Source organism: Hordeum vulgare, chromosome 3H (genome assembly GCF_904849725.1).
Source record: "Hordeum vulgare subsp. vulgare chromosome 3H, MorexV3_pseudomolecules_assembly, whole genome shotgun sequence".
NCBI lineage: Eukaryota > Viridiplantae > Streptophyta > Magnoliopsida > Poales > Poaceae > Hordeum > Hordeum vulgare.
The window spans coordinates 553,924,928-553,952,859 of record NC_058520.1 but is presented as its reverse complement, the minus strand read 5'-3'; the positions used below and the strand labels follow the sequence as shown (position 1 = coordinate 553,952,859).

General features: G+C 42.8%; 1 protein-coding gene and 1 long non-coding RNA gene across 2 annotated transcripts; one reads left to right on the top strand and one right to left on the bottom strand.

The window, feature by feature from the left end:
• The first annotated feature begins 2,360 nt into the window (after nucleotides 1-2,360).
• Nucleotides 2,361-4,359, top strand: LOC123440563 (GDSL esterase/lipase At2g40250-like). The gene is made up of 3 exons (XM_045117126.1): nucleotides 2,361-3,039; nucleotides 3,596-3,863; nucleotides 4,005-4,359. Exons 1-3 carry the CDS (start codon nucleotides 2,398-2,400, stop codon nucleotides 4,196-4,198), a joined length of 1,104 nt encoding a protein of 367 aa, XP_044973061.1. The 5' UTR covers nucleotides 2,361-2,397; the 3' UTR covers nucleotides 4,199-4,359.
• A 3,423-nt stretch (nucleotides 4,360-7,782) lies between these two features.
• LOC123440562 lies at nucleotides 7,783-8,622 on the bottom strand. Its single transcript, XR_006630328.1, has 2 exons — nucleotides 8,332-8,622; nucleotides 7,783-8,183 (listed from the first exon to the last, which is right to left on the bottom strand). It is a non-coding gene; the product is annotated as an uncharacterized LOC123440562 (long non-coding RNA).
• Between the last annotated feature and the right edge of the window lie 19,310 nt (nucleotides 8,623-27,932).

The window sequence follows — 27,932 nt, the reverse complement described above, 5'->3', positions numbered from 1 at the left end:
AAGACTACGACATTGGAGGCCAGATCGGGAGAAACAGAGGGAATCCAGAACTAAGGGGTCCTCGGGCCGCCGACCTCTCTCTACGGGTCGGACTAATGGGCCGCTCTTTGAATATCATTGAAGAGCCGAACTACAAGACGACGCCGCGTTCAGGATGGAAACTTCCGAAATCTTGGTGTGTGCTCCAAGTCACGATGATAATATCGACATGTTTATTCCCTGATGTAATCAACCATATGTAACCCTAGGTATCCCTGGTGTCTATATAAACCAAAGAGTTTTAGTTCGTAGAGGACATCGACAGAACCATCATCTAGGGTTTAGTTCAACTGATCTCGTGATAGATCGACTCTGCAACCATCATACACTCATCAATATAATCAAGCAGGACGTAGGTTTTACCTCTTCAAAAGGGTCTGAACCTGGGTAAATACTCTCCCCTTGTTTTCTGTTAACTATTGATCTAGATCCACAGCTCGGAACCCCTATCCGAGATCCGTCGGTTTTGACACCGACACCAGATCTTTTTGTCGATTCTCTCAGAATCTTGAGAATCGGACCTCCCCTAGATTTTTTTCAGAATCTTGAACCCATATTTTTTTACAATCTTGGGCCTATTTTACAAGAAATAATAATGAAACGTTGTGGTGCAGCCACGTGGTGTGTGATACCATGGGCCTATTTTGCATTATACATACTAGCAAAAGGGCCCGTGTGTTGTAACGGGAGAAAACAAAATACCACACGCTTTTAATCTTTTTATAATCATTTTGATTTATTTAAATAATAAGCTAACTAACTAATGTAGTCAGTCCTATCCTATTTTGTTGATAAATCAACCCGTCCATTGTTAATTCCACCATGATGAGAAATTGAGCGGGACAAGCAAAGCAAAACAAAGAGGCTACGTGAATTGATCAATGGACTGTTATCTTATTTCACTCATGGGGTAGAGAATGTGGGATTAGATGACAAACTGAGGATGGTGTTCCATTCTCTGTCTCTACAATAATACAATCTTACATTCAATACATTCATTCATCAACAAACAAATCCCCACTAAACAAAATTTCTTGCCGGTGCTTGGCACACGGTTGGAGGCATGGGGAGGGGATCTCATCAGATGATGAGTTCCTGCCGGAGGAGGGGATACGATGAGGGGAGCAAGGGTTAGGCGCCTCTATCTGGCCATAAGGAGTCGCTGTTGCCGCGCCATAACCTCGGAGTTCCCCGTGTGAGCCATGGAGGCCCGCCTCCACCTCAAGTACTTCGCTCCGCCGTGCCTTATCCGTGCGCCGCCGCCGTTCTGCATCGATCAGACGCATCATCCCCAGTCACTGTAGCTGTCGCGTTGATTTGATCCAGAAGCTGTGCTCGAGCGCCGAAACGGGGACAGCAAGCGGGCGGAGGTACGGCCGCGGAGGCGGGTGCGTTGAGATCGACAACAATGGTGGTTGAGGTCGGCCGCGGCGGCGAGTGGTGTGGCAGCGGCCTGGGCACAGGCCAGGGTGGACCAGGGTCGACGCGATGCGCTCGAGCGCTGCAACGGAGGCAGTGAGCGGGGAGATGTACGGTCGCGGAGGCGGGTGGGTTGAGATCGACAGCGGTGGCGGTTGAGGTCGGCCGCGGCAGCGAGTGGTGTGGCAGTGGACTCGGCACAGACCAGGATGGCCGAGGGTCGTCGGGAGGAGGCAATGCGTACGGATATAATTTTTGCAGCGAATCGTATTTTTTCCTTTTACGTTGCAGATAAATGATGGAGCACGGGTTGAATAATAAAAATTACAGGATCTTTTTTATAAAAATGCTGCGGTGGGATTTTCAGCGGAAGCAATAGCCGTTTTATTATTATTAGGTATAGATATACATACTTGCGTGGGCCTCTCTTATATGGGACGAATCGTAGGCCGAAGACCATTAATCAGCGCGCCGAATAAGCAGCCCATCCGCCCACTTATAACCGGACGGTTGTTTTAGAAATACGTCTAGTCGTTTTTCTACATCTATACAGTGTTTTGGTTGGCAGTTCGACACAGCAGAAGGTCGACAGCTCGCCATGATTAAGTACCTGTGTTGTGATGTGCCACAGTGACATGCAGTGATGACTTGGACCATTTACAACCTTTATTTGCCCAGAAATGGGGCGACGTAACTCGGCGTGTCCTCGCTGTCGCCGCAAATGGCATCTCCATCGTCCCTGTCTCTCCTGAGATGAGACTGTAAGTGGTCCGCGCCATGGCAGTCTTGAGACTTGACAGATAACAGTCTTTCTAAAAACACCGTCGTGACAGATAGCAATGGCGCGCGCCAATGGCAACGCTCGCTATATAACCACGAGCGCGGACAGGTGCACTAGTGTGGTCGGCCCCGTAACTTCTGCGTTCTCATTTGCCAAAAATGGGGCCTATGCCAACGCTCGCCGCCACCGCCGCGTCCTTGCTCGCCGTCCTGGCCGCCGTCGCGGCGACCGTAGCCGTCGTCGATGACGCCCCGCTGCCGAGGCTCCCGCATCAGGACATCCCGGCCGTGTTCGCGTTCGGCGACTCCACGCTCGACACGGGCAACAACAACGTCCTCCCCACTATGGTCCGTGCCGACCACGCGCCCTACGGCCGCGAGTTCCCCGGGGGCGCGCCCACGGGCCGCTTCTCCGACGGGAAGCTCCTCACCGACTACCTCGTGGAGGTGCTCGGCATCAAGGAGCTCCTCCCGGCGTACCGCTCCGGCGCCGCCAACCTCACGGTGGCAGAGTTAGCCACGGGCGTGTGCTTCGCGTCCGCCGGCTCCGGCCTCGACGACGCCACGGCCGCCAACGCCGGCGTGGCGACGGTCGGCTCGCAGCTGGCGGACTTCCGGCAGCTCCTCGGGAAGATAGGCGCCCGGAAGGCCGGCAAGGTGGTGAAGAAGTCGGTGTTCCTCGTGTCCGCCGCGACCAACGACATGATGATGAACTACTACATGCTGCCGTCGGGGAGGAGCCGGTACACGCTCGAGCAGTACCATGACCTCCTCATCGGCAACCTGCGATCTTACATACAGGTGACGCAATCTCTTTTCTTGCTCTTTTTTTCCAAAATATCGGCAAGATCGAGCTTGACTGCCCCCACTAAAGACCTTTGAGCTTAGTTAATTATTAGTTGAGCACTTTGTGGAGAGATTAGTTAAAGTAGCACTCCTATAACCACAGTAGGGGTTGACAAACGAACAGCCGTCACGTGTGGGTGTGCTTATTCCGGGACGTGTAGATAGCGGCCGCAAATCTGCACTTGCATTTGCAGGAAGAGGACACGCGCAATCACGCTAGAATCGCGCCTGTCTCGTCCTATGAAAGAAAGGCGGTGATGCACTCACTGAGCTAGTGATAGTGGCGTTATCACGCACGCATGAACCACTTGCAGTTAGGCCGGGCGCCCTGCTCCACCAAGCAAGCGTCTTAATCATCTCTACAGTAGAATGCAGCTGTGCACCACCACGAGCTAGAATCGTGGAGCATGAATTCTGTTACCGTACGTGGCTTAAAGCATGCGTCGTGCATCAAATGTGAACAGGCCCTGACGCTAAATGCACGTACCTACTGATCGATGCATGCATGCAGGCCATGTACGATCTGGGCGCCCGGAGGATGCTGGTGGCGGGGCTGCCGCCGGTGGGGTGCCTCCCGCTGCAGCTGACGATGGCGGAGCTGCGGCAGCCGCCGAGGCCGCAGGGGTGCATCGCGGAGCAGAACGCGGCGGCGGAGACCTACAACGCCAAGCTCCAGCGGATGCTCGCCGAGTTCCAGGCCGGCTCGCCCGGGGCCAGGGCCGTGTACGCCGACATCTACAGCCCCCTCAAGGACATGGTCGACCACCCCGACGAGTACGGTGAGTAGGGGCATCCACACCACATGATCGCATCGAACTGCTAGCCGTGCAGGGATCACATGCCATGCATACGATACGAGGCAGCGTCTACTGTTTGCTATTAACTGCTTGCTGTACGCTGGATCGACCGATCTGGTGCAGGTTTCGTTGAGGCGAGCAAGGGCTGCTGTGGCACCGGGCTCATGGAGATGGGGCCGCTGTGCACGGATCTGGTCCCGACCTGCGCGAAGCCGTCAGAGTTCATGTTCTGGGACTCTGTTCACCCCACGCAGGCCACCTACAAGGCTGTCGCCGAACACTTCATTCGGACCAACATCATCCGGTTCGTCAATTGAATGCGGTTTTGGCTGACACAGACACACGGTTCTTATTGGGTCTGTGTCCAAGCTAGCTAATGACGGCTGATTGTACTCAAGTTCAGGTCGTCGATCCAAAGGGTGGAAACCAAATTGTATTTGCGAGATATATATGTTACGAAGCTCACGTCTGCCACTTATGACATGTCTCCTCAAGCTCAATAATCTTCTTGTTTTGCATTCTCATGAAGATGTCGAACATCTCCACTTTTTTTTCTCCTTCGCCTCATTGCTTTTGCAACATGGCTCCACATTCTTCGACATGATGTTCTTGAACTTCTCCAATATCTCGGCCACCGTCCCTTCTCCTCTCCCACTTTCTCCTGCTCAACCTAGCTACACGGGGAGTTAATTACAGAAAACCATAATCATAAAAAAAATAAAAAATACAGATAATCAAAACATTTGAGGTAGGTTTGCAGTAAATGACGTCTACCTGTTTGACCCAAAAAACACTGATTGATGAGCTTTTTGTTGTTGTTGTTGTTGCAAAACGTATTAATTGATAGCTTAGGTAGTTTGGAGCACGTTTATGATAGTTGGGGACATTCTGCAAATGTGGTGTGCCGCTTCATTTCACACGGCGCTAGAGGAGACGGCTGAGCTGTTTTGGTCCAAATCGAGTCCAACTGGTTCGAGGCCAACCCCACCTCCCCCTTGCGGTCTCTCTCTCTCTCTCTCTCTCTCCCGGTTGTGTGTGTGTGTGTGTTCTTCATCACCGTTCCGCCGAGCCATCGTGTCTTGGAATGACGTCGATACCAGCGAGGAGCCAATCCTAGACTTCTCGTTCTCCGATAACATCATCCGAGTGGCTAGGTCCAGGGTTTTTGATTTGGGAGTTTTGTCAAAGAACCCGATATGTACCGTTGGTTGCTAATATTTTGATCTTATTTGCTCATACAGCTCCCTGCTCTAGTCCACAATCCTTGCTTCAATGGCATTGACCCAGATCTGAGCATGTTGTGCAACCACAAGCCAAAGGGGAGGTGTTGCTTTCAAGGCATTCACACTGGCAGAAGGTTCTTCCTTGTGTGTGATGAGAATGTATGCTTGTGATCTGGCCAAATTCAAGCTCAATTACCAAAAAAATGGTTTGGTCATTGTTTAGTTTGGATATGTACTAAACATAGGTTGCAGATTTGCAATCATGTGGTCATTAATTAGTTAGGATACGTGCAAACATTTTGTTAGTGGTAATTATTTAGTTGGGAGATTGGATTTGTCAAAATGTGCTTAGTCGTCTGTGTTGAATGTTTGCTCATGTTTTGAATGTTTGTTGTCATTTGTTAGTTGATAATGAATATGCCTGTAGGTCTAGTTGGCATTAAAAACTTGAAGTGCTCTTTTGGCACAAAAAAGTTTAAGGTTTTGTAGTGGTCCTTGTGAGTAGTTCATCATGTTTAATAAGTTCCATGATCATATGGTTGGTAGTGAATGGATATTTGTAAATTTTTTTGTTTAAAAAAAGGTTGATGCCCAGTAGCTTGTAGCAGACTTTGTCCATTAGGTCATTTGGTCTTCCTCGCCAATCTGCTCCAATGTTAAAGACAAATGTTTGTTCAACACTACATTTGGTCACTGCTTAATGTTCACTCTTATAGACCATTGCCATTTAGCTTATTGTTTTTATTTTTACTAGTAAGATGCCCGTGCTACGCTACGGATAACAAAGATCCGGTATACTTAAGTAATAGTTAGTAGTCACTGATCAAAGTGATGATATATTATTGATAGGTATACATATCAAGCACAATCAAACATATGATTTTCAATCAGTAAATCACTTCGTCCAATCCATACATTTTATTCAACATCGTCACCTTGCTTTAAGACTTGTCGTTCTCCCTTCTCAGCTTCTCATTGCTTGCTCTATTTTATATTGAAGCGAAATAGATCATGGGGCAAATAGCAAATCCGTCCACACACATGTGACAAATATGTCGACACTTGACCGGCTTTATCTTGAATCTAAATTGGTTTGTGTCTTCGACTTCCCTTTAATTCACATGGACTACGCCTCGAGCCCATAGACCATTCTCCCCTAAAATTGGTAACATATATCAATCACCTCACTTTAACGTAACCTTAATATCAATAAAAGAATACCGATTGTGGTGTAAAAATATAGACCTCTAGATTGATGAGCATGTTGAGAAAATTGGAGAGGCTTGAAAACTTTCAATGAAAGCATTTACAAGTAACATGACTACTCGAGTGCAAAAATAGTAGACCTCTAGGAATGAGCCCTTGTGTTGCGACGGAACTACAACAAAATTAGTTCAGCTATGGTTCAAAGTTTGTTAAATATTTCCAATAATCAAGCAAGTCAAACGAAGATAACATGTGTGGATGGTCAAATCAAATAGAACCCTTCTAATTAGCATTAGTAGTTGGAGTGCACTCAAATACAACACCTTAACAACAAAGCTGATGAAGAGGACATATACACCCAATGGGATTAACGTCTTAACTATAATGATTATTTGTGGGGAATCGTGTGATCTGCTTTGATGTTACCAAATGTACAGTACTTCCACAAGAAAATGTTTACACTGGTTATTTCATTCACGGAAGATGGTTACAGCTAAGAAGGAATATATTGCCAACACAATTTGCACTCAGTCATCAAACACATACTTCAAATATACATAGACCCATCGGTGTCATTCAACACCATTCGCTTGTCTTCCTCCTCCCACCTCATACGTTCCAAAGGCAACTCGTACTTCATTTGACAAAGAAATTGTAAGATTTGTAATCTAGAGAACAGAAAAAATAATCAAAAGATGAAGATGTTGAAAAATGGAAGGTCTGAAAGCTATCTTTTACTTGAATATCACTCTTTCAATATATACTTCAGTAATTAAGTAACTGTTTCAACCTGTAAAAAATACAGCATGTTCTTGAAGGTTTTGTAATTACTCTATATATCATAGAATCACTTTTTCCCTAAAAAGTTGTTACTTTCTTCCTTACCAAAAATGCCCAGCGGACAAACGACGACAACCACAAACGACACATCATTTATGTGGTTATCCTGATAGAGCTACCAAATTGTTGTCTCGGTGTGATCCATACAAACGGAAACACCATACTTGCATCACATTTCATTCAGATTAGAATCCGAGAAAGCAAGACAACATTTAAAACAAAAAATAATTACTAAATCAAAATTCATGTGCATCACATATATACAAGTTTACGTTATGATAATATCTCAACTTGATTCACTCTAAGAACAATAGTGGTTACCATCAAACTTCAAGCAAATAATTTACATGTAGAAAATAATAGGAATAACATGTAGTGGACAGATGACAGATTTATGAAAATTGCTCGATTTAACAACATTTCAAGGCACCACTGTAATAACATCAGAAGATCAATTTGCAAGCGTGCTTATCAAATAGAAATAGGAAACAGTTGCAACGCAACAACATTAATGTGTGATGCCGGTGGCTACGTTCACGACAAGGCCTGCATATGTCATGAACGACTTGCGTACACATGCACATGGCAAGGAGTGGTCATCCGATGGCTGGCAATGTATCGCGCTACAACACTGCTTCCAAATGCACGATCGATATTATTGAATTAGAAAAGTAACCAGCACTTCGAGAAGTAACTTAATTTCTACCTCCATACGATGACAAGCTCAAGGTTAATCACTGAAAGGGGAACCTAAAGCAGAGATGCAGAAACTCAAGATTGGGCTACACCATTTGTATTAGCACTCAAAATAGAGATGAAGTTGCAAAAGGGAGCAATTTTGGTGCAGTACCTAGAAAGACTAAATGTACTTCTCTATGTGGCTGATAGAATACACAGTTTGCTCCACTTGTTGGTTTTCTAGAAACAGAAATTAGAAGTTCATGGAAATGCATTAAAGGCACACGGTGAGCTTCCTCCAGTATGAAAATGCATGTGATTCCTCGAGCTTGCATCTTAGTGAAGTTAACTTCCGCTGAAAAAAAGTAGAAATGGGATTAGGAAAGCAAACAGGTCCGGAAGGGAATCAACTGTGAGGTCGGGACGGAGACCGCTGGCCTAACAGGATAATGCAGATCCAGTTATGGCGCAGGTGAAAGCGGCCACGGCTGCGCAAAACTTACAACGCAGGGACTTGTGTCCATCAATTTGACGGCTAGGTGGAGTAGACGGCTACCCCGCTTGCCAGTTCTGACGGCCAATCGGCGACCGGCTGCCGACCTCCAGCTTTGTGCCCCTGCGATTTGGAGCAGGCCACCATCCACTTCAGCGAGGTGGTGACAATGTCTTGATAGAGAGCTCTAGAGTGATTGAGGACATGGCATGGTGGAGGAGCAGACGACCACGAGGCAGGGGGTGGGCAGGGGGCGTTGGCGGCGACCCGGCAAGGATGTTGAAGTGGGTTCTGGACTCCGCCTTCAGGAAACTTCGTTGCTGCCGGTAGGAATGCTAGGAGATAAGTAAGAGATATTTTATACAGTGGCAGAGGTCGGTAAATACCAGTGTGAAGGCCATGTCACTATGCACGCGCATCTCAGCCGCTAGTTTTATATAGATCGAATGGTTGACCTTGTCCACAGGCAGACATACCTTCATCACTAACTCAGCTTTTTATAGGAGTAAAGATTTTTGGAGAAAGATAAGAACTGTGGAGTAGTCCAGTAGATTGATTTGGAGTGGCAGACTCCTTGGAGAAGTCATTGGTAAAAGGACCATGATGTCGCCTAGAAGGAAGGGTGAATAGCCATTTTAAAAACTTCTACGAATTTGCCTTTATTCTAATGCGGAAATAAATTAAGAGAATATTTTTCAAGCACAAATCCGAAATGTACTAGGCTCAACTAAGTGCACTAACAACTTAATCTAAATGAGGTAAGCACAACTAGATTACTCATAAGCACAAGTAAGTTACACAAATTTGCTTGAGCAATATCACGAGATATGTAAGTGTATGACACAAGTTAGCAATTCACACTAAACACAAGATATATCAATAGCAGCAATTATGAATTGCAAGATATAAAGTGTAAGCCTGAATAATTAATATTTACAATAAAATATCCAACACAATATAATGAGGACAACAATATATATAGTGAATGCAAGGTCAAAAGACTAAATTAAACGACAAATAGCGGCTAGGGTTAGATATAACCGAAGACACAAACACAAGGATGTATCGTGATGTTCACTTTCATGAAGGAAAGCTAGTCAACGTTTTAGAGGTGGATGTTACCGCGAAGGCATACCGACGCCACGAAGGCTCACCGTATTATCCTTGAGGTATCACCACGAAGGCGATTCCCAACCACTAGTAGTAGACACTCAGGTGGTCTTCAAACCTTCACAAACTTTCCGGAGGACAAATTGTTAGAGCATATTTCTCCATATGTGGTTTTGGTAATTGATGACAATACCTACGGACTAATGGTTGCCTTAAGTTATATTCGAAGGATTTGTCCATAGGTACTTCTTGAAGTCCATGTGTTGGTGTCAAGGAGTTTATATGATGATCAAGGTGGTATTCAAGGTATTATCCCAAGATTGGTCATAAAGACACAAGGTTGATCAAGACTAAGCAAAGAGTAAATCAAGATGATCAACACACAAAGTGTACAAGATGTACCGAGAGGGATCAAGTGATCCCATGGTATGGTAAGCATTGTCCATAACGCTTTTGTGTACTAACCCATGGTCCTTGTGAGAGTTCTATGTGGGGTTAGGTGTGTCTCTATGGTTTTGCGTCAAGAGGAAGATCTCTTTCAACCTATGAAGGATGACATCAAGTGGTGATCGTCATCAAAATTGCGGTGTGCAAGTTCAAGTGGAGCATCATGAAGATATCATGCTTGAAGCTTTTCGTCCATTGTGGTTGCAATGAACTTGTGAAGATGTGCTGAAGAGTGGCTCACCCATAGTGAGTATGGGGAGCAATCAACTAGTCTTCGTCAAACTAAGGCAATCAAGAAAGGTAGTCCATCTTGTGGAAGCCAAGATCATCATCATCTATATCATGAGGACTAGGTGCAAGGTATATGTTTGCCCTTGATAGGTTTTCTATTTTAGGATAGATTGTTGTACTGTCAAGGGGGGCTCTCAAGTGAGTAGCTTGATCGTATCGTTCATTGAGAGCTCAAACCATTTGCATCCTTGCATCATACTTCTTGGTTCTTGTTGGTGTTTCTCTTTGTTAGTTTTAGAGCTTATGGTCATCTTCATGACAAGCTCGAGTTCATCGAAAACGGAGTCCATATGCATCTTCTATGATTTTTTCGATGTTGGGAGTTTTTACCGGTCTTATTCGAGGAAGGGTTCACACCATTTTCTTATGGCCCTTTTTTAACTTGCTTCTTATTGATATTTCTATCAAGATTGTGTTAGCCCATTTTGTTAGCTTTCTAACAAACTTGGTTTCGTTGAATTCGAAGTCTGTATGCGAAAGTTAAGGCAGTTTCTATGGCGAGCGGTAGTACCGCTTGTGCCGAGCGGTAGTACCGCTACCGCTCCGTTGGAGTTTATTTGCGCATCCTTTTTGCCTCGGCATGGCTGGTGAACCTCCAGAGCGGTACTACCGCTCCCACGAGCGGTAGTACCGCTCCGTCGGACTTTATTTGCACATCCTTTTTGCCTCGGCATGGCTGGTGAACTTACCGAGCGGTAGTACCGCTCCCATGAGCGGTAGCACCGCTTTGTGCAGGCTGTGAAGCATAACGGTTGGTTTTTTCCTCACCTATAAAAGGTGGTCTTCTTCCCCATTGAACCTTATCTCTTTAGCTCGTGTTCTTCCCCCATTTTTGACCTTCTTTGAGCTTGCTAACTCTCAATCCCTCCAAAGATTCTTGCTAGTTCTTGAGGGAAAAGAGAGAGGAGATCGACATCCACATTTCCACCAATCACTTTCTCCTCTAAGTGAGGGGAACTCCGTGAGTCTAGATCTTGGAGTTCTTTGTGTTCTTCTTCGTTCTGCCTCTCATTTTCCTCCCTAGCATTAGTTGCTTTGGTGGTATTTGGGAGAGGACTTGGGCATTCCGTGTGCCCTTGCAATTGCATTTGGTGCATCGGTTTGAGTTCTCCATGGTGATACGTGGAAGTGAGAAGTTGAGAGGCTTATTACCCTTGGGTACTTGGTACCCCTAGAAGGTTGGTGTTGCCTCGGAGCTCAATCATTGTGGCGTAAAGCTCCGGGCAAGCGTCGGGGTCTCCAATTAAGTTGTGGAGATTTCCCCGAGCATTTGTGGTCTCCTCGAAGCCATATGCCATTATGGTGACGCTTTGTGGTGTTGTTGGGAGCCTCCAATTAAGTTGTGGAGATTGCCCCAACCTTGTTTGTACGGGTTCGGTGACCGCCCTCAAGGGTCCCTTAGTGGAATCACGACATCTTGCATTATGCGAGGGTGTGAGGAGATTAGAGTGGCCTTAGTGCCATCTTGGGGAGCATTGTGCCTCGACACCGCTCCAACGGAGATTAGCATCCGCAAGGGTGTGAACTTCGAGATACATCATCGTCTCTGCGTGCCTCGGTTATCTCTTACCAGAACCCTTTACTTATGCACTTTACTTTGTGATAGCCATATTGTTTCTTGTCATATATCTTGCTATCACTTAGTTGTTTATCTTGCTTAGGATAAGTTGTTGGTGCACATAGTTGAGCCTAGTTGTTTTCGGTTTTGTGCTTGACAAATTAAACGTTAGTTTTATTCCGCATTTGTTCAAGCCTAAACCGTAATTATTTTAAAGCGCCTATTCACCCCCCTCTAGGCGACATCCACGTCATTTCACAAATCACAAGTTGATTCCTCACCGGAGCACTCGCGTAGGAGTCTCCAATGTCCAAGACTAACAAGATCAAAGTGGAAATGCTAGAGACTTGCTGAAATAATGATTTCCTTTGGTCACAAGAGGGAGAGGGAGTGGATCTATCAATTGATTGGAAATCTCAAGAACTCTCACTAATCTCTCTGAGATCTAAGATTTGGTGTAGGAGAAGTGAGAGGGAGCCACTTGGGTGTTCTAGGGTTCTTTGGATTGAGTGGTCAACCTCCTCCATGAAGTGGAGAGGGCATATATATATATATATATATATATAGTGTGTGTGTGTGTGTGTGTGCCAAGAAAACTAGCCGTTTTAGTGTAAGTGACAGCGTCGGGCCGGACATTTGGGCAAGGCCCGGACATCCGGTGGCTGTGAAGTGCGCACACAAACACACAAAAACAAAGCAAATGTACACGGCCTGGATATCTGGCCAAAGCCCGGACATATGGCCTTTCTTATGGCCCCAAACATCTGGCGGGCATAACCAACACTTCAAAATAGGTTCTCGACATTGACGGCCGGATTTCCACGAGGATCTCGGACATCCGGGAGCCCAGATATCCGGTCAAGACCCGGATATCCGGCCAATAAAAAACAACAAGAACCCCAAAATTGAAATATACATAATTTTTACATACAGACTCTCATTTCGATGATCTTGGGCTTGTTTTGAATCTATGGAAAAACTCCAGGTCCTCACATAGAGAACCACCCAAGATAAGCCAAAATGGAGGCTCCAAAGTATGCAAAGGTTAGATCATATACTTTGGGGAACCTAGTTGGCTATCTTTTGTATATAGGATAGGAGTGGAATTGTTCACAGAAGTTGCTTACTTGAACAAATCCATCACGAACCCCTTTGATCCCCTCTTAATAGTGTAGGATCCCCAAAATACAAGAATCATAAAAGATCTACACTACATAGCTATCGAAAATCCATTCTTGAGTGTATATATTTCTTTGATGGTCATCACTCCACACTACTAATGCCAACGGAACCAATATCTTTGACTCGAGCCTTTCACTTGAGCTTGATGTTCTTGTTTCTTCTTGGCTCAAGTTGAAGGCAAGAAATTGGTCAAGTCTTCAAGTAGCTCTCCCATACATAATATGGGAATCCTTGCTTTGTATTCATCTTCACTTGAACATCATGTGAACATCCACAAGATTCAAGCATGTAATCCTCCGGGATGGATATCTTGAACTTGCCCTTGTCAACCATGATCATGAATAGTTGATGTCATCCTCTAATGGAAACTTGGGATCTCTCTCTTGATGAGAGCCCATGAGAATAACCTAGTATGAGTTAGTACACAAAGTGCAATTGACAATTACTTATCATACCACAAGATCACATGCGGTACGTCATTTGCGTTTGTGTGATGACCATCTTTGAGTTAAATCTTTGATCTTCATCTTGGTCAATATTTATATTTGATCCATGATTAATCTTGATGTCTTGAAGGCCCTATTATTCACTATGCTTCATTGCTTCAAGATATGATTATCAATATCTCAATTCACCATGACCATATCAAGTTTCTCCATGAATCTCATATTGGCTATAACTTGCTTGTGTTCATGATCCAACATAGTCTCTTGAGTTCTTCACTTAAATTACTTGCTTGAAGACATAATCATACATGACTCAACATATGATCTCATCATGATCCTATTTTTAGGACATATGTAGAATTCTTCTCTTTAATTATTCTCTCAAGATCTTGATCCACCATGGTTCAACCCATAAGCCAAAGCATGAGATCGTCAATGAACTCCACATATATCACATCTTGTTCATCACATAGAATTCATCTTGATTGTATCATATTTGATTCCATCACCGAGATCATCCTTGATGCATGCTCAACAATATGCATATGACATTCATTTCAAATTCATTTGATCCCCTTCTTGCATCACCATGGAACAAACATCCTTCATTTCATCTAATATTCTTCATGCATTGTAAATGGAATTTTCCTTCAAATGTATAACTAAATGCAAACTCTAGCCCATTAGGATTGTCATCAATTACCAAAACCACAAATGGGGACTACATGCGCTTTTAATTGGCTCAGTTATGGGATAGTATGAGGAGAGCAAGAGAGATAAAATCATCAACAATCTGGATAGTTCACGGGTTATTCACAATCTAAAACAAGAGAAAAGGAAGCGAGAGGATTACTAACCAAGTAGTGAATACATTTAACTAAAAGGGATTAAAAGCACGAGAGGGCAGATCCAAATTCCAATCTGAACAGTCTAATCAGGTGATAAATGGACCAAAATATCCTGTTAACGAAAATGACTTACAAACGAAACGCTAATCCCCGCTTCGTCATCCCGCTTCCGCACGTCCTCTGTCGACCAACCCCACAACCGCACACCCGCACGCGCCCCGGATCCCGCACCCGCCCCCGCTCCATCGCGCCTGTGCGCCGCCACCACTCCTGCACCACCGCGCCCGCACGCCGCCACCGCTCTCGCACCACCGCGCCCGTGCGCCGCCACCTCTCCTGCGCCAACGCGCCCGCACGCCGTCACCGCTCTCGCACCACCGCGCCCTCTCCCCCGCCACCACACCCGTACGCCGCCACCACTCCCACGCCACTGCGCCCGAGACCCGCTCGACACTCTCGTATCCGCCCTCGTCGGCCGCCCCGCCGCTCTACGACGCCCCATACTTACCGCTCCTCTTCACCTGTCGCCGACTTCGGCGCCGCCTTGCTTCCCCCACGTCGCGCTACCGCCTCGTTCCCCACTGTCAAGTGTCGATTTAGTGTCGATCTGCGGCGAGCCGGAGCAACAGTAGCGTGCCGGAGCAAAGGGAGCTGCACGGGAGCGGACACATCGACTGTGATAGCCAGAGCAGAGCGAAGCCGGCGCCTACGCACAACGACCGCCTCGTTCTTCCCCACGGCTGCCAGCGACCGGAGCTTCCGCTCGTCCATGATTCGTGCTCATGTGAAGCTGTAATCTCCTCCTTTTTTCCAGAATCAATGGAAGGCACAAGAATTTGGGATTGCAGGTTCAATTTGTGTTCCTTACTGTATCATGCTCATATATGTTCATAGCAAGCTTAATGATAATTGTTGATCAATTCTGCAGTGCAAAAATTACAGTGCAAAAATTCAGTTCAAAAATAATGATTGTTTCCAAGAATTGATTGATTGACTGTTTATTTCTTTCCAAAAATCAACAGATCATCATGATCAGTTTCCAGATTTACTGTGTGATTGTTTCCAGAAACTGGTAGATCATGATCAGCTAAAAGGAGGAAGAAGCAAAGAGGGGGTGGGGGTTGATTAGAAGTAGATTTTAAATCACAAGGTTGTTTTTAGAGAACTACAAATGAACTAAGCGTTGGACAGGCTTTTTCGGACGGAGGGAGTATGTGCTAATTGCAACTACATGCTGCAAGAATTCATTTGCATAATTCATCCTGGAAAATCATAGAAACAGAAGAAATATGTGCAACCAAGAGATCTTTTTGGGTGGATAGAGTAGGGAGAATGTAGGGCGAAGCCTAAGATGGTCCAGATGTGTCGTCGCGTTCCACACACATGTGACTCCTCTTTTAAACGCCACTGGTTTCAGATGCAAACGTCATCATGTCTAAGAGGTCCGTGGAGATGTATGATGTGAAGGATAGAGGGCGCCATGAAAATGGTGAGGTGAATGTCATCCAGTTTTAAAGGGGAGGGCTCCATCAAGAAATGTCCCACTATGATGAAAAACTTAGCAGGAAGTGGAGAACCCGACATGAAAAGGGAAGGATGCAAACATGAGGTGGGATTTTTGGGTTGGGGCAAGCATTGGGGATAAAAAGACGTAGAGTCTGGACAACCACATTTCTCCCACACATTTGGACTGTATTTGGAGAACTCGGACTGCCCACACAATTGAGTTTTAGGTAGCCCACTAGCGTCCATTTGATGTTCTCATTGTTTGATGGCTGGTCTGAGATAGACAACAACATCTCATCGTGCAACATGGTTAGTATGCTTTGACATCATGATTTGTAGTTGTCAAGGACGTCATTACCCAAGCCGTTCCTATGCTTTGGTGAGTGGTACTTCTCTCCCACCCCACAAATTACAATCATTTGTTTGATTATAATTGAGTGGTACAACCTAAATAATCAGTACACTTAGACGCACGACCAAGGAATGAAAAACCTGCTCTAGAGATCCTCAAAATAATACAATATTAGGTATTGTAGAGTACAATTTGTTTAAGGTCAAATTTTCTGCATGGAAAGTAATTTTATATTTGAGGTGTAATAGATACACATGCCTGAATCTGGATACACTCCAGTGCTGATGGTAATACTTTCAGTCACTCACAAACTATAAGCTTCAGCATACAAAGCACAGTCCAATGCTATTGAATTCTAGTGCTGGTATGAAATTTCTTATATATTTTACTTTTATAGGACTTCCGATTACTGGTTGCGAACTCTATACAAGGCAGTCTGAGCTACCACTTGGTGAAGATCGGATCTAATATGTTTAGTGATACCTTTTTTTGTAGGGAATCCTGGTATGATACATCTATTTGTTATCTGAATTTTTGATGATGTGTACACCCATGGAGATGTTTCAATGCTCATTTATAAAGCATCCATCTCTATGAATGAATTTCTTAATATTAACATATGCAATGTGAATGTATGATAATAGTATAACACTTGTGATGATGCAAAACACTTGTGATGATGTTGCTCAAGTATTGTGATACAGTTCCATTCAAGTCATTTTTTCCCGTTGTAGTACATGGCCCCTCGCTCGCCCAAACTTCATCAAATCTTTTTTGTAAGGAAGAAAGATCGATTCGTGTTGGAATTGAAGTCATCTACGGCTCTAAGCAGAACAAAGGGGATCCATGGATGGAATCTTTCAGGATACGATGTAAACACACAACCAACTTTCAAGGTGATGAAATTCAGTTGCATATTTTTATCTTTCAACTGTGTAGTTTTTGTAACTGTTTTGAAAATCTTCTGGTATGTAATTAAGGCTCACACACCAATATCCTGCAACATACTTTAAAATCCTATATAGTTGCGAATATTTAACTTTACGATGTAGTAAGAATATCAAGAGTACTTTTGTCATGGTGTTCTAGTTTGTCGTTAACATGTATATGACAAACTTGCAAGGTTACTCATGAACGCCTTATAAAATATAAGGCCTTTATTCCAGAAGTGTGGATCATCCTGCTTGAGGACCTGGGGTGCGGCACACCGATATTCTTCATAGTTTGTGTAATGCTCGTGAAGCTTACATCTGGACATGTTGAAACTACATTGTTGTCTTCAACTACATTTTGTGTTGCCTCTACTAGACATGTTGAAACTACATTGTTGTCTCCAACTCTAAAAACGGCAGGCCATTTTTGATTAAAATAGGAGCCTGAGCGATGGAGTGTGAAGGGCTGAAGGCACCTTCGTACTGTACATTTATACTGATGTATCAATGCTCGCATTCACATCAATCATGTATATTTTACAAGGAGATGTGCATGTTACATTTAAACTGAATTTTACCTTACCCATGTGTAGACAGATGAAACACTGAAGCCAGAAGTCATGTGATGAAAGTAGGTTATATGTCAGTCTACTTTTGGAAATCATAGCATTTAACATTTTGTTTTACGATTATTTCAGATTGTGATGACTGGGTTGTCATCATGATTCACAAGAGGATAAGCACGATGAGGAACTGGGAAGGAGGGGTTGATACTTCAGATATGCTCTACGCTGATAATGATGGTGGTAGTGGCTTACGATTCAGATGGATGGGGTGGAGAATAGCATGAATTAATCTTAAAATCCAACAAGGTAGCGCTTCACCATGGATGGCTACGACGACGGCGGAATGGAAGAGCTCAATGTGTTCCGTAAGATGGTTGTCTGGTATGTGGAGTGAAGATGCATCTAGCATCAACTTCTTGGTTATTGAGGTGATTTCTGATTTCCTAAAAATATTATGTGCTACACATATGTGATGGATTTATGCTTATAACTTATATATGGGATTCTATTTCAGGACACCTTTCCCTGGTGGTGCTACCGGCGCCAAAATATCTCATTTCTCTTGATCATATAGTGAAAGCAATTCACTCTGGTTAGCCCAAATTCCCCCAAAAAAAGTTTGGTCTCATCAAATATCTTAAATATTGACACATACTTCCTTAGTACGGAATTACTTGCCGCTCAAACGGATGTGCTAGATACATCAATTTGACTGACAAGTAATTCCGGGCGAAGGGAGTATATATTTGACAATGCCTATTATTTTTTATTGCTCTTGCTAGGCATGGATAAGTGTTATGAATTGTTGAGCTTACAGATAAGCACATAGAAGATGGAAAATAGAATATTACTTATGTGTTGTTGTGCTAGATTATCTCCTGAAGCGAAAAGCTAACAAATTCGATGCAGTGAAGTCAATAAGGGAGTAGGAGCTCAAGGGAACAAAGGGTAGAAGAATATAAGGATGTAAAAACTAACCTGTTAGGAGTGGCTTCACAAAAACTAAGGTCTAAAAATTTGGATAATGCACATTAATGGATTTTTTTGTTTATTCATTTCATTCCAAGATATATTGCAAGACTTGCTTCGCTGGTGCCAGACCCGTTAGCAACATTCCAAAGCTTTTGATTTAGAGCAAAGCTATACAACCAAGGAAACTGGATTTAAATATTTTACTGCCCCCTAATCTTTATCATGACCTAATATATTTGCAGATATCTATGTCTTTCTGATCTTTGTGGAGGCTGCTTATCTCACAATTTTTTTTGTCTATCCCGCCTAGGAAAATAGATTGTACAATATTAATTCAGTCGAACAACACGAGTATCATGCCTGCCTACTGTAGTTATTTTTGACAATATGATCTGTTCACACATCATTACATGGTTCCTTAAAACTACCTTTGTATATATTTCAAACCAAGATCTAAGAGTATTCAGCCAACCATACTTTCAAACCAGCAGAGAATGTGAAAGAGAATATTTATATTTAGGCTTACTAAATTTTAACGAACCATGTGGTTCTCATATGAATGTGTGCAATTTTATTCTATTCATCAGGGTGTAAATCACAAGAGAATCGTGCAATGAGATTCTTGTCAGACTGGTGAGGATAGTGCCATATTCTTATATTGTTTTGCTCAATAATATTGAAGCATTGTGCCCTTCTTGTTCTGTATGGGAGAAATGGGGAAGATGGACCTCATGCCCCTGGGTGTATGAAGAGGTAAATGGTTCAAATTTGTGCATATGCTTATCATCGGCTAGGATTAGGTGATTAGATACGTGAACATTTAACAATAAACTGTATTCAGGAAGCAAACACAAGGGACTCAATGAGGCAGAGTGCCTTAGCTTTTGTTTTCCTGTGTTAGTATATTTATATTCCAAGACAAATATTGTGGGATGTGAAGTAAATTGTTCTACATGTCACTGATTGTGCAGGACTGGGGTAGGGAGAGTCATCCACCGGATAGGACCCCATGTCCGGAGAGGGTTGTGCACTTGAGAAGAGACAATCAGGGTACACACACAAGTTGGGTGACCATGTGTTAGAGCATATATCTCCATATGTGGTTTTGGTAATTGATGACAATTCCTATGGACTAATGGTTGCCTTAAGTTATATTTATAGGATTTGTCCATAGGCGCTTCTTGAAGTCCATCTGTTGGGTTCAAGGAGTTTATATGTTAACCAAGTTGTTATTCAAGTTATTATCTAAAGAATGGTCATAGAAACACTAGGTTCATCAAGATCTCAGACAAAGAGTAAATCAAGATGATCAACACATTGCTTTTATTGCGATTTGTCCAAAGGCACTTCTTGAAGTCCATCTGTTGGGTTCAAGAAGTTTATATGTTGACCAAGATGTTATTCAAGTTAGTATCCAAAGAATGGTCGTAGAAACACTAGGTTTCTCAAGATCTCAGACAAAGAGTAAATCAAGATGATCAACACACAAAGCATATAAGATGTACCGAGAAGGATCAAGTGATCCCATGGTATGGTAAGCATTGTCCATTACGTGTTTGTGTACTAACCCATGGTCTTTGTGAGACTCCTGTGTGGGGGTTAGGTGTGTTTCCATTGGGCTTGCGTCAAAAGGAAGATCTCATACAACCCATGAAGGATGACGTCAAGTGGTGATCGTCATCAAGATTGTGATGTGCAAGTTCAAGTGGATCAACACGAATATATCATTGAAACTATTGGCAATGATCATGTGTTGATAAGGACAATCTCATGTGCTAACAAGGACAAGGTCAAGATAAGCATTCCTGAGCACTACATGCTTGATTATTGTGGATGTTCACATGGTGGACAGGACAAGATCAAGATAAGCATTCTTGAGCACTACATGCTTGATTCTTGTGGATGTTCACATGGTGGACAAATGAAGATAAATACATAAGCTAGGCTTCCCTCATTGTGTATGGGAAAGCTACTTGAAGACTTCATCATGTCCTGCTTTCAACTTGAGCCAAGAAGGAACAACAACATCAAGCTGAGGTGAAAGGGCTAACTCAAAGGTATCAGTTACTTTGACGTTAGTGGTGCGGAGTGATGATCAGCGAATGAAAGTATACACTCAAGTATGGATCATCAGTACTCTTTTTACGATTCTTGAGTCCTTAGGGATCCCGCACTATTAAGAGGGGATCACAGGTTTTGCGATGAACTTGTTCAAACTACATCATCACTTTTTGCTCAGACCACATCTCCACTGCTTTGCTGTTATCTATAAACAGAACCAGTGCCTCGGACATCCGGCTTCCTCCGGACGTCCGAGGACCGGACGACCGACTAGTTCGGAAATCCGGAATCCTATACCACAGAATTCAGAGCCATATAACTCGGACTTCCGGCTCCCTCCGGACGTCCGGCCAAGCTCCAGAAATCCGGAGGTCAACACGAGTAGAATGTGTGCACTATATCTCGGAAATCCAGCTTCCTCCGGATGCCCGAGCACCGGATGTCCGACACCCATCGGAAATCCGGAAGCCACCACCAGTAGAACTTGTGTTGTATAACACGGACTTCCGGGCCACTCCGGACGTCCGTATACTGATAAATTCAAATATGTTCAGGCACATCTACAGGCCTCGGACGACCGACTCCTGTCGAACGTCCGGCTGCTGATGAATTCAGAACAGTTCCAGTCATGCCTAAAGGTCTCGGACGTCCGACCCCTGTCGGACGTCCGGCCCCTCACGGACGCTCGGACTTCCGACAACTGTCGGACGTCCGGACCCTGTGTGACTTAAAGTGTCCCCGACGGCTCTTTTTCTCTCCACACTATAAATACCCCCCTCCCACTTCGTGAGAGGGTTGCCCAACACAGCCTTATCCTCATAAGAACACATTTCCGCCTCACACACATTTGCTCACTCCAAATCTTAGATCCCAAGAGCATTTGTGAGCCCCTTTGAGAGTTGTTCCAATCAAAAGACAGATCTTCTCCCTCTCCTTCTCTCAACCCAAGCTATTTGTGATTTGAGCAAGTTTTGAGCATTCCCCGCGATCTTGTTACTCTTGGAGGTTGGAGACTCCTAGGCGGTAGGAGTTCTTCGGAGAGGAATCAATCCGTGTGATTTCCCCCGGAAAAGTTTGTGAGGGTTTGGAAGCCACCTCAAAGGCTTACCACTAGTGGTTGAGAAACGCCTTCGTGGTGTTATCTCAAAGGGAGAATAGGGTGAGCCTTCGTGGCGTTGGTGTGCCTTCGTGGTAACATCCACCTCTCTAACGGTGACTAGCTTCCCTCCAAGGAAGTGAACATCGGGATACATCTTCGTCTCAGTGACCTTGGTTATCCTTAACCCTAACTCCTTACTTGTGGTTTACTTGTGTTATTTGAGCATACATACATTGCATATTGCTTGTGCTCATTATATTGTGTTGGCCATTTCTTGTACAAGATTAATCATTCAAGCATACCCTTTATATCCACACGTACATACTTGCAGCCCTTGATATATCGTGTGATATAGTGTGAGCTAGTATCTTGTGTTATTTACCTACTTGTCATGTGATATAGGTCAAGTAAGTTTGTGTAACTTACTTGTGCTTGTTAGTTACTGTATTGTGTCCATCTTGGTAGATCGTGTTGTTAATACACGTTGCGGTGCCTAGTGCATTTAGGATTTGTGCTTGACAAGTACCCTCTTAGTTTATTTCCGCATTAGGTTCAAGCCAAATCCGAAGAAGTTTTTAAATAGCCTATTCACCCCCCCTCTAGGCGTCATCGAGGTCTTTTCAATTGGTATCAGAGCGAGGTCTCTCTTTAATTAGGTTTCACGACCTAGAGAGTATCGATGTCGACTATTGGATTAATGCACAATGGCATCTTTGACTTTGATGGCACAAATTATACCCTATGGAGAATTCGTATGCTTCATCACTTTCGGGCCATGGGCCCAAATACTTTACGAATTGTTCTTGTATGGATTGCCGACAAAAAGGAAGATGCATCTTCATCTACTAATGAAATGTATCTTGATTGTGAGGCCTTTCTTGCCATTCATCGAACCATAAGTCCTGAAGTGTTCAAGTCTATCTCGACTTGCAAGTCAGCTCATGAAGTTTGGACTAAACTTGAAGATATATATGGTGGGTCCAATCTTGATGAAGATGGTATTATGATGAAGGAGTTGGTGCATGAACTCTTCACTCTTTTCGATCTTAAAGAGTCCACCACTACTCCCTTATCCAATTGCTTGCGCACCTCAGCATCTTCAATCTCACAAGGTAATGACATGGTGAGTGAAGAAATATATGTTGATGAAAATGGCATAGCCTCTACGAACACGAGCATATCTAGCACCACACATAGTGTAAATGTCTGTGGTGATATGCCTGCTTCCTCGTGTCCTCTTGATCAAAATATCTTGTTTCTCCCTAGTTGCTCTATGACTAACCATTTAGGGGAAATCAAGAAATATGAAGTACTTTTGACTAATGAAGAATCTGATTCACCAAAAGAATCATCATCAACTCCTCTAGTTCACATGTGCCTCATGGCAAGAGATAATAATGAGGTATCATCTTCCCTGTGCAATAACGATGATATTTGCGATGAGGATGATGATGATGACTTGACTGAAAATATCTATGTGATCAGTAAAATTCTTCATAAAGCCAAAAATAACTCTCTTCAAAGGTTCCAAGATGTTCTTGCTTACTTTGAAAACTGTAATGATTCACTTAATCATGAACAAGCTAAAAGTGAACAACTTGAACATGAACTTGAGAAGAGTAATCAAGCATGTAGAGACTTAAGATCTTCAAAAGGAGAGATTGAAGTTGCTCATGATGAACTTAAAAGGGATTTTGAGGTTCTTCTCCTTGAATGCAATAATGTCAAGGGAGAGCTCATCAAAACCTCTAAGATCTATGAGGAGCTTCAATCTACTCATGAGAAGTCTCTATTTGCTACTTACTCCTCTCATATTGTTGATGATACTTGTACATCTAACTCTACCTCTTTTGAAGTATCAACATTGAAGGAGAATGTTGAGCTACGTGCTCAACTTGATTTACTAACTAGCAATTATGGAAAGTTGGAAGAAAAACATGTAATGCTCACAAGCTCTCATGCCGATCTTCTAACATCCCATAATGTGCAAAAGTTAGAACATGAGGCTATCATCACCCAGGTAACATCAAGCGAGCCTCATGTGGACAATGGCACTACTTCTAGTCAAAGTACTATATTTCCATGTGCTAGTCCTCGTAATTCGTCTACTCATAATGTTGCTACCTCGTGTGATGAATTACTTTCCTTGCCTTGTTGCTCTAACATTGAAGCTTACACTTCCTCTAGTACTTGCATTGATACTAACCGTGCAGAGGAAATCGAAGAGCTCAAGGCCCAAGTCACTTCTTTGAAGAAAGACTTGGAACAGTTTCATGAAGGGATGCCCACACTCAACAACGTCCTGGTTGAGCAAACATCTCCGAATGACAACAATGAGTTTGGAGTAAACTCAAACAAGAACAAGAGGGGCCTAGAACAAGTCAAGAATTCGGCCAAGATCATTTGCTTCAAGTGCAAAGTTAAAGGGCACCATGTTAGATCTTGCCCTTTGAAGACGAAGTCTGAAAGTCACAAGCAACAAGGGAAGCGGCCACAAACTCAATCACATATTCAACTACAAGTTGAAGGAAGGCCTCTTCCCAATAAGACCCAAGCCAACACTCCCCGAGGTGAGTAATCAACTGGGAAGAAAGCAAAGGGTAGATGTTGCTACTTATGTCGTGAGAAGGGTCACGTCGCTTCGTCTTGCACAAGAGGTAACTTATCCAACCCAATCACTGTTGATGATATCTATTCTCTTGGGAAGGATAAGGTTGGCAATGTGTTTGCCAAGTTTGTTGGTACTCAAAATGGTGTCAAGAAAAGAACCATTTGGGTTGCCCAGCCTATTGTGATTAACCTCTTAGGACCCAACGTAGTTGGGGACCAACAAGCTCAAACTTGATCAATAGGTGACTATGGAGGACATTAGAGACTTGGATACATAATGAAGAATTAAGGGGTCTTCATCATTCTTATTATCTCAAGCCAAGTCATTTGGATTATCGAGTTTCTATCTTATATCCAATGTGCCTCCTTACGGTACCTTATACTTAAACTGTTTACATTGTTAGGTGCTTGCCCCTTTGCATGTTGTGGTTTTGTACCTTGCATGCGTTTGTATATGTTGTGCCTCCAACTTGCTTATCTTGAGTAATCAAGTATGTGTATGTTGGTTTGCACATCATGTACATGTGAGTCTTGTATTGAGCCTATTTGCATCTTGTCTGTATCTTTGTTGGCTCTTGTGAGAGATTAATGGATTATCCCATTGTGGGGGAGTGATGTGCTTTGCACACCTCACAATCCTATAAATGTGTATACATGGGGAATACCACTTAGTTTTGATGTTTCAAGATTATCTTGTTTCTATGTGGTATGTCTTACTCATGAGAAATTCAAATTCTATATGGTCCATTAATTATCTCTTGTTGGTTTCGATTTGCCACTTGTTAATAATGTTGGTTTATCACATTATGGGGGAGTAATATGCTATGTGCATATTACAAACCTAGAAAATGTGTAAATTTGAGGTGTTGCCACTTAGTGTTGATATTGTAAATTATCCTGTTCCTAGGTGGCATGTTATCTATACAAGTGTCATTTGCTTGCAATTTATGGATAAAGATGATCTTGGATATACTTGTGATCTACAAATGAGTATCATTTCGAAAATACTTCTTGTCCTTGACAATTGGTATTCCCATCATGTGATTGGAATTGCTAATCATCTTTACATTGGTTTTTGTGTTTCATTTGTCTTTCTTGCCTCTTATGGATCTATTCTAACCTGTCTAGTGATTTTATAGATATAGAGAAAGTGATGATCCCATCGTGTGTGTTTTGTATTTAAATGCAAATTCTATATAATGCACGTCCCTTGAGGGAGCTATCCTATTTTCTTTAGAACACTCTCTTTATTCACCCATCATAAAATCTTTTGATCCCCATCAAGTGTGTGTTGATGGGAGGCAAGTCTTTCTCTTTATGATGCTTTGTGCCATCATGAAGATTTGTAGAGGGCTTTGTTTGTTGGAACCTAGCTCTCTTTTGGAAACTAGAAACCTCGTGTTTGTTTTCCTTCAATTGGTTTCTTGTTGCCTTCTATTGGCATGTGTCAATGGATATCTGATTCCTTGATGTATCTTTTAATTGATATCCTTCAAGTGATAGTTCTTTTGTTTTAGGATCTTATTATCACTTGATACCTTGTCGTTTGATGACTTATCAACTTTGTGTTGAGTTGATTCTTAAGAGTCTTGAGCATGCGTATCATATCTACTATATACAACTTCTTTTGCTTGCTTTCCCTCTTTGACCCAATATATAGGGGAAATTCCACCTTGTCATAAATTGGCTAAAGTGTGCATGAAATTCAAATTCATATCTATATGCACATATGTATGTGGAGTTTGTCCTATGTATTTCTGGTTTTCTAACTCTTTGGTCCCAATGAGTTTGGGCACCATTTTGTTTGTTTTGTTGTTCCAGGAACAACTGGAGATGCATTGGATGCTCGGCTCACCTATAAGGAAGATGTTGAGACCATGTGATTATTGGAGCCAAGTTAGGATGATCAAAGAACAACTATCTACTACATCAATCCAATGTTGTCTCGGTAACAAGTATCCACTTCATGCATTCTTTTCTTGCAAAGGACCCAACCTGTCTTTTCTTTTCCAGGTTGCATCATGGCATGAATCTCTTGATTCGTTCTTGTAGTACTTGTTTGCTTTCTCAAAGCATCCGAACGATGATGTCTTACTACTAGTTGGGATGTCTTTGATGTTCGTATGTTGGAAGTTCATATTATACAATAAGAAAATATTAGGCCATGTGCTATGCTTCCAAGCAAAAGATCTCATTGATATATTTATGACTTCCTTTTGGATATCTAGTTTGTTCCTTCTTGTAACCATTTTGTGTGTACATCCTTCTCTGTGGATATATATCATCATGATTGTCTTCTACTTAGAATCTTTTACACATGAGAGAAGTTACATCTCTAATTGATATCCTCTTTTCTTTCACGTCCATCGTTGCATTTCCTCTTTCAAGCTTTTTTTATGGCTTCGTGAAAGGATTTGTTTTGAGTGCATATCTTATTTTCTTACATCTTCATGCACTCTTTGGCCGTGAAGATTATTTTTCCTCATGCTTGTCTTGACGAGGGTTTTATCATTTCCAATTAGTATCCCTCCTCTTGACAAGGTTTTTACTTCCTATCTTCACAATGGGTTCTCACAAGCGTTGGTTCTTATTTTGTTTTATTAGTAAGCTTGTGAACCCATTTCCTAGTATGTGTGTGTGGGAATGATAGGTCTTGCACTTTGTATCTCATTTCATCAAGACTATGTTGATGAGTAATTCTCATCCTTATCTTAGTCTACTCAAGTGCTTTGCCATGACTCATACATATTACTTTGTTTGAGCCTATTCTTAAGTTGCTTCTATTACATGTTGCTCAACCATTTGTTTTGTGCAATTGATGTGCTTAGTGTCTCATCTATCCCCTTGCACTCGTTGTGTGTTTTATAAATTCTGGGGGGAGCAACGATCCTATTTTGAGCACCTGTATCAAATACAAAAATCTCATATTAGTGCACAAATCATGGGGAGCTTCTCTAGTTTTTGATAAAGCGCTATGTTGCCTTTATCATAATATCTTTTATTCATGTGGTCCGAAGGACCATATGATTGTTTGTTCCATCTCGGATCTTTTTGATTGCTTGCCCCTATCGTTGTATGTCTTTGTGGCATACGATTCTTTTTGCAATCTTTGGGTCCTTAATATAGTTTGCTGTCCTCCAACTACTTATCATTGTATTTGTGTATTTTTCTGCACTCATTTGCTGAGAAGTACACACTTTTTGGAGGACCACCTACTATATTTGCTTTCTAAACTTTTCGTCCATTTTTGCAATCGATGCCAATGGGGGAGAAGTTTAGAGAGTTTACTTTGGATATGTTTAGAGGGTTTTGCTTTTATTGCGTAAGCATTTACATCTTGCTCACATGCACTATTACCTTGTATCTGTGCGCTTGGTTATGCGTATTTCCTTATATAAACTCTCTTGAAGTGGTTGTCTTCAATTACCAAAATGGGGGAGATTGTTAGAGCATATATCTCCATATGTGGTTTTGGTAATTGATGACAATTCCTATGGACTAATGGTTGCCTTAAGTTATATTTATAGGATTTGTCCATAGGCGCTTCTTGAAGTCCATCTGTTGTGTTCAAGGAGTTTATATGTTGACCAAGATGTTATTCAAGTTATTATCTAAAGAATGGTCATAGAAA

Excerpts from the sequence above, each read along its gene's own strand:
- LOC123440563 (XM_045117126.1), top strand. The coding sequence starts at position 2,398 with ATGGGGCCTATGCCAACGCTCGCCGCCACCGCCGCGTCCTTGCTCGCC. Across the intron at positions 3,040-3,595 it reads ACCTGCGATCTTACATACAG|GCCATGTACGATCTGGGCGC; the intron begins GTGACGCAATCT and ends GCATGCATGCAG. Across the intron at positions 3,864-4,004 it reads CGACCACCCCGACGAGTACG|GTTTCGTTGAGGCGAGCAAG; the intron begins GTGAGTAGGGGC and ends GATCTGGTGCAG.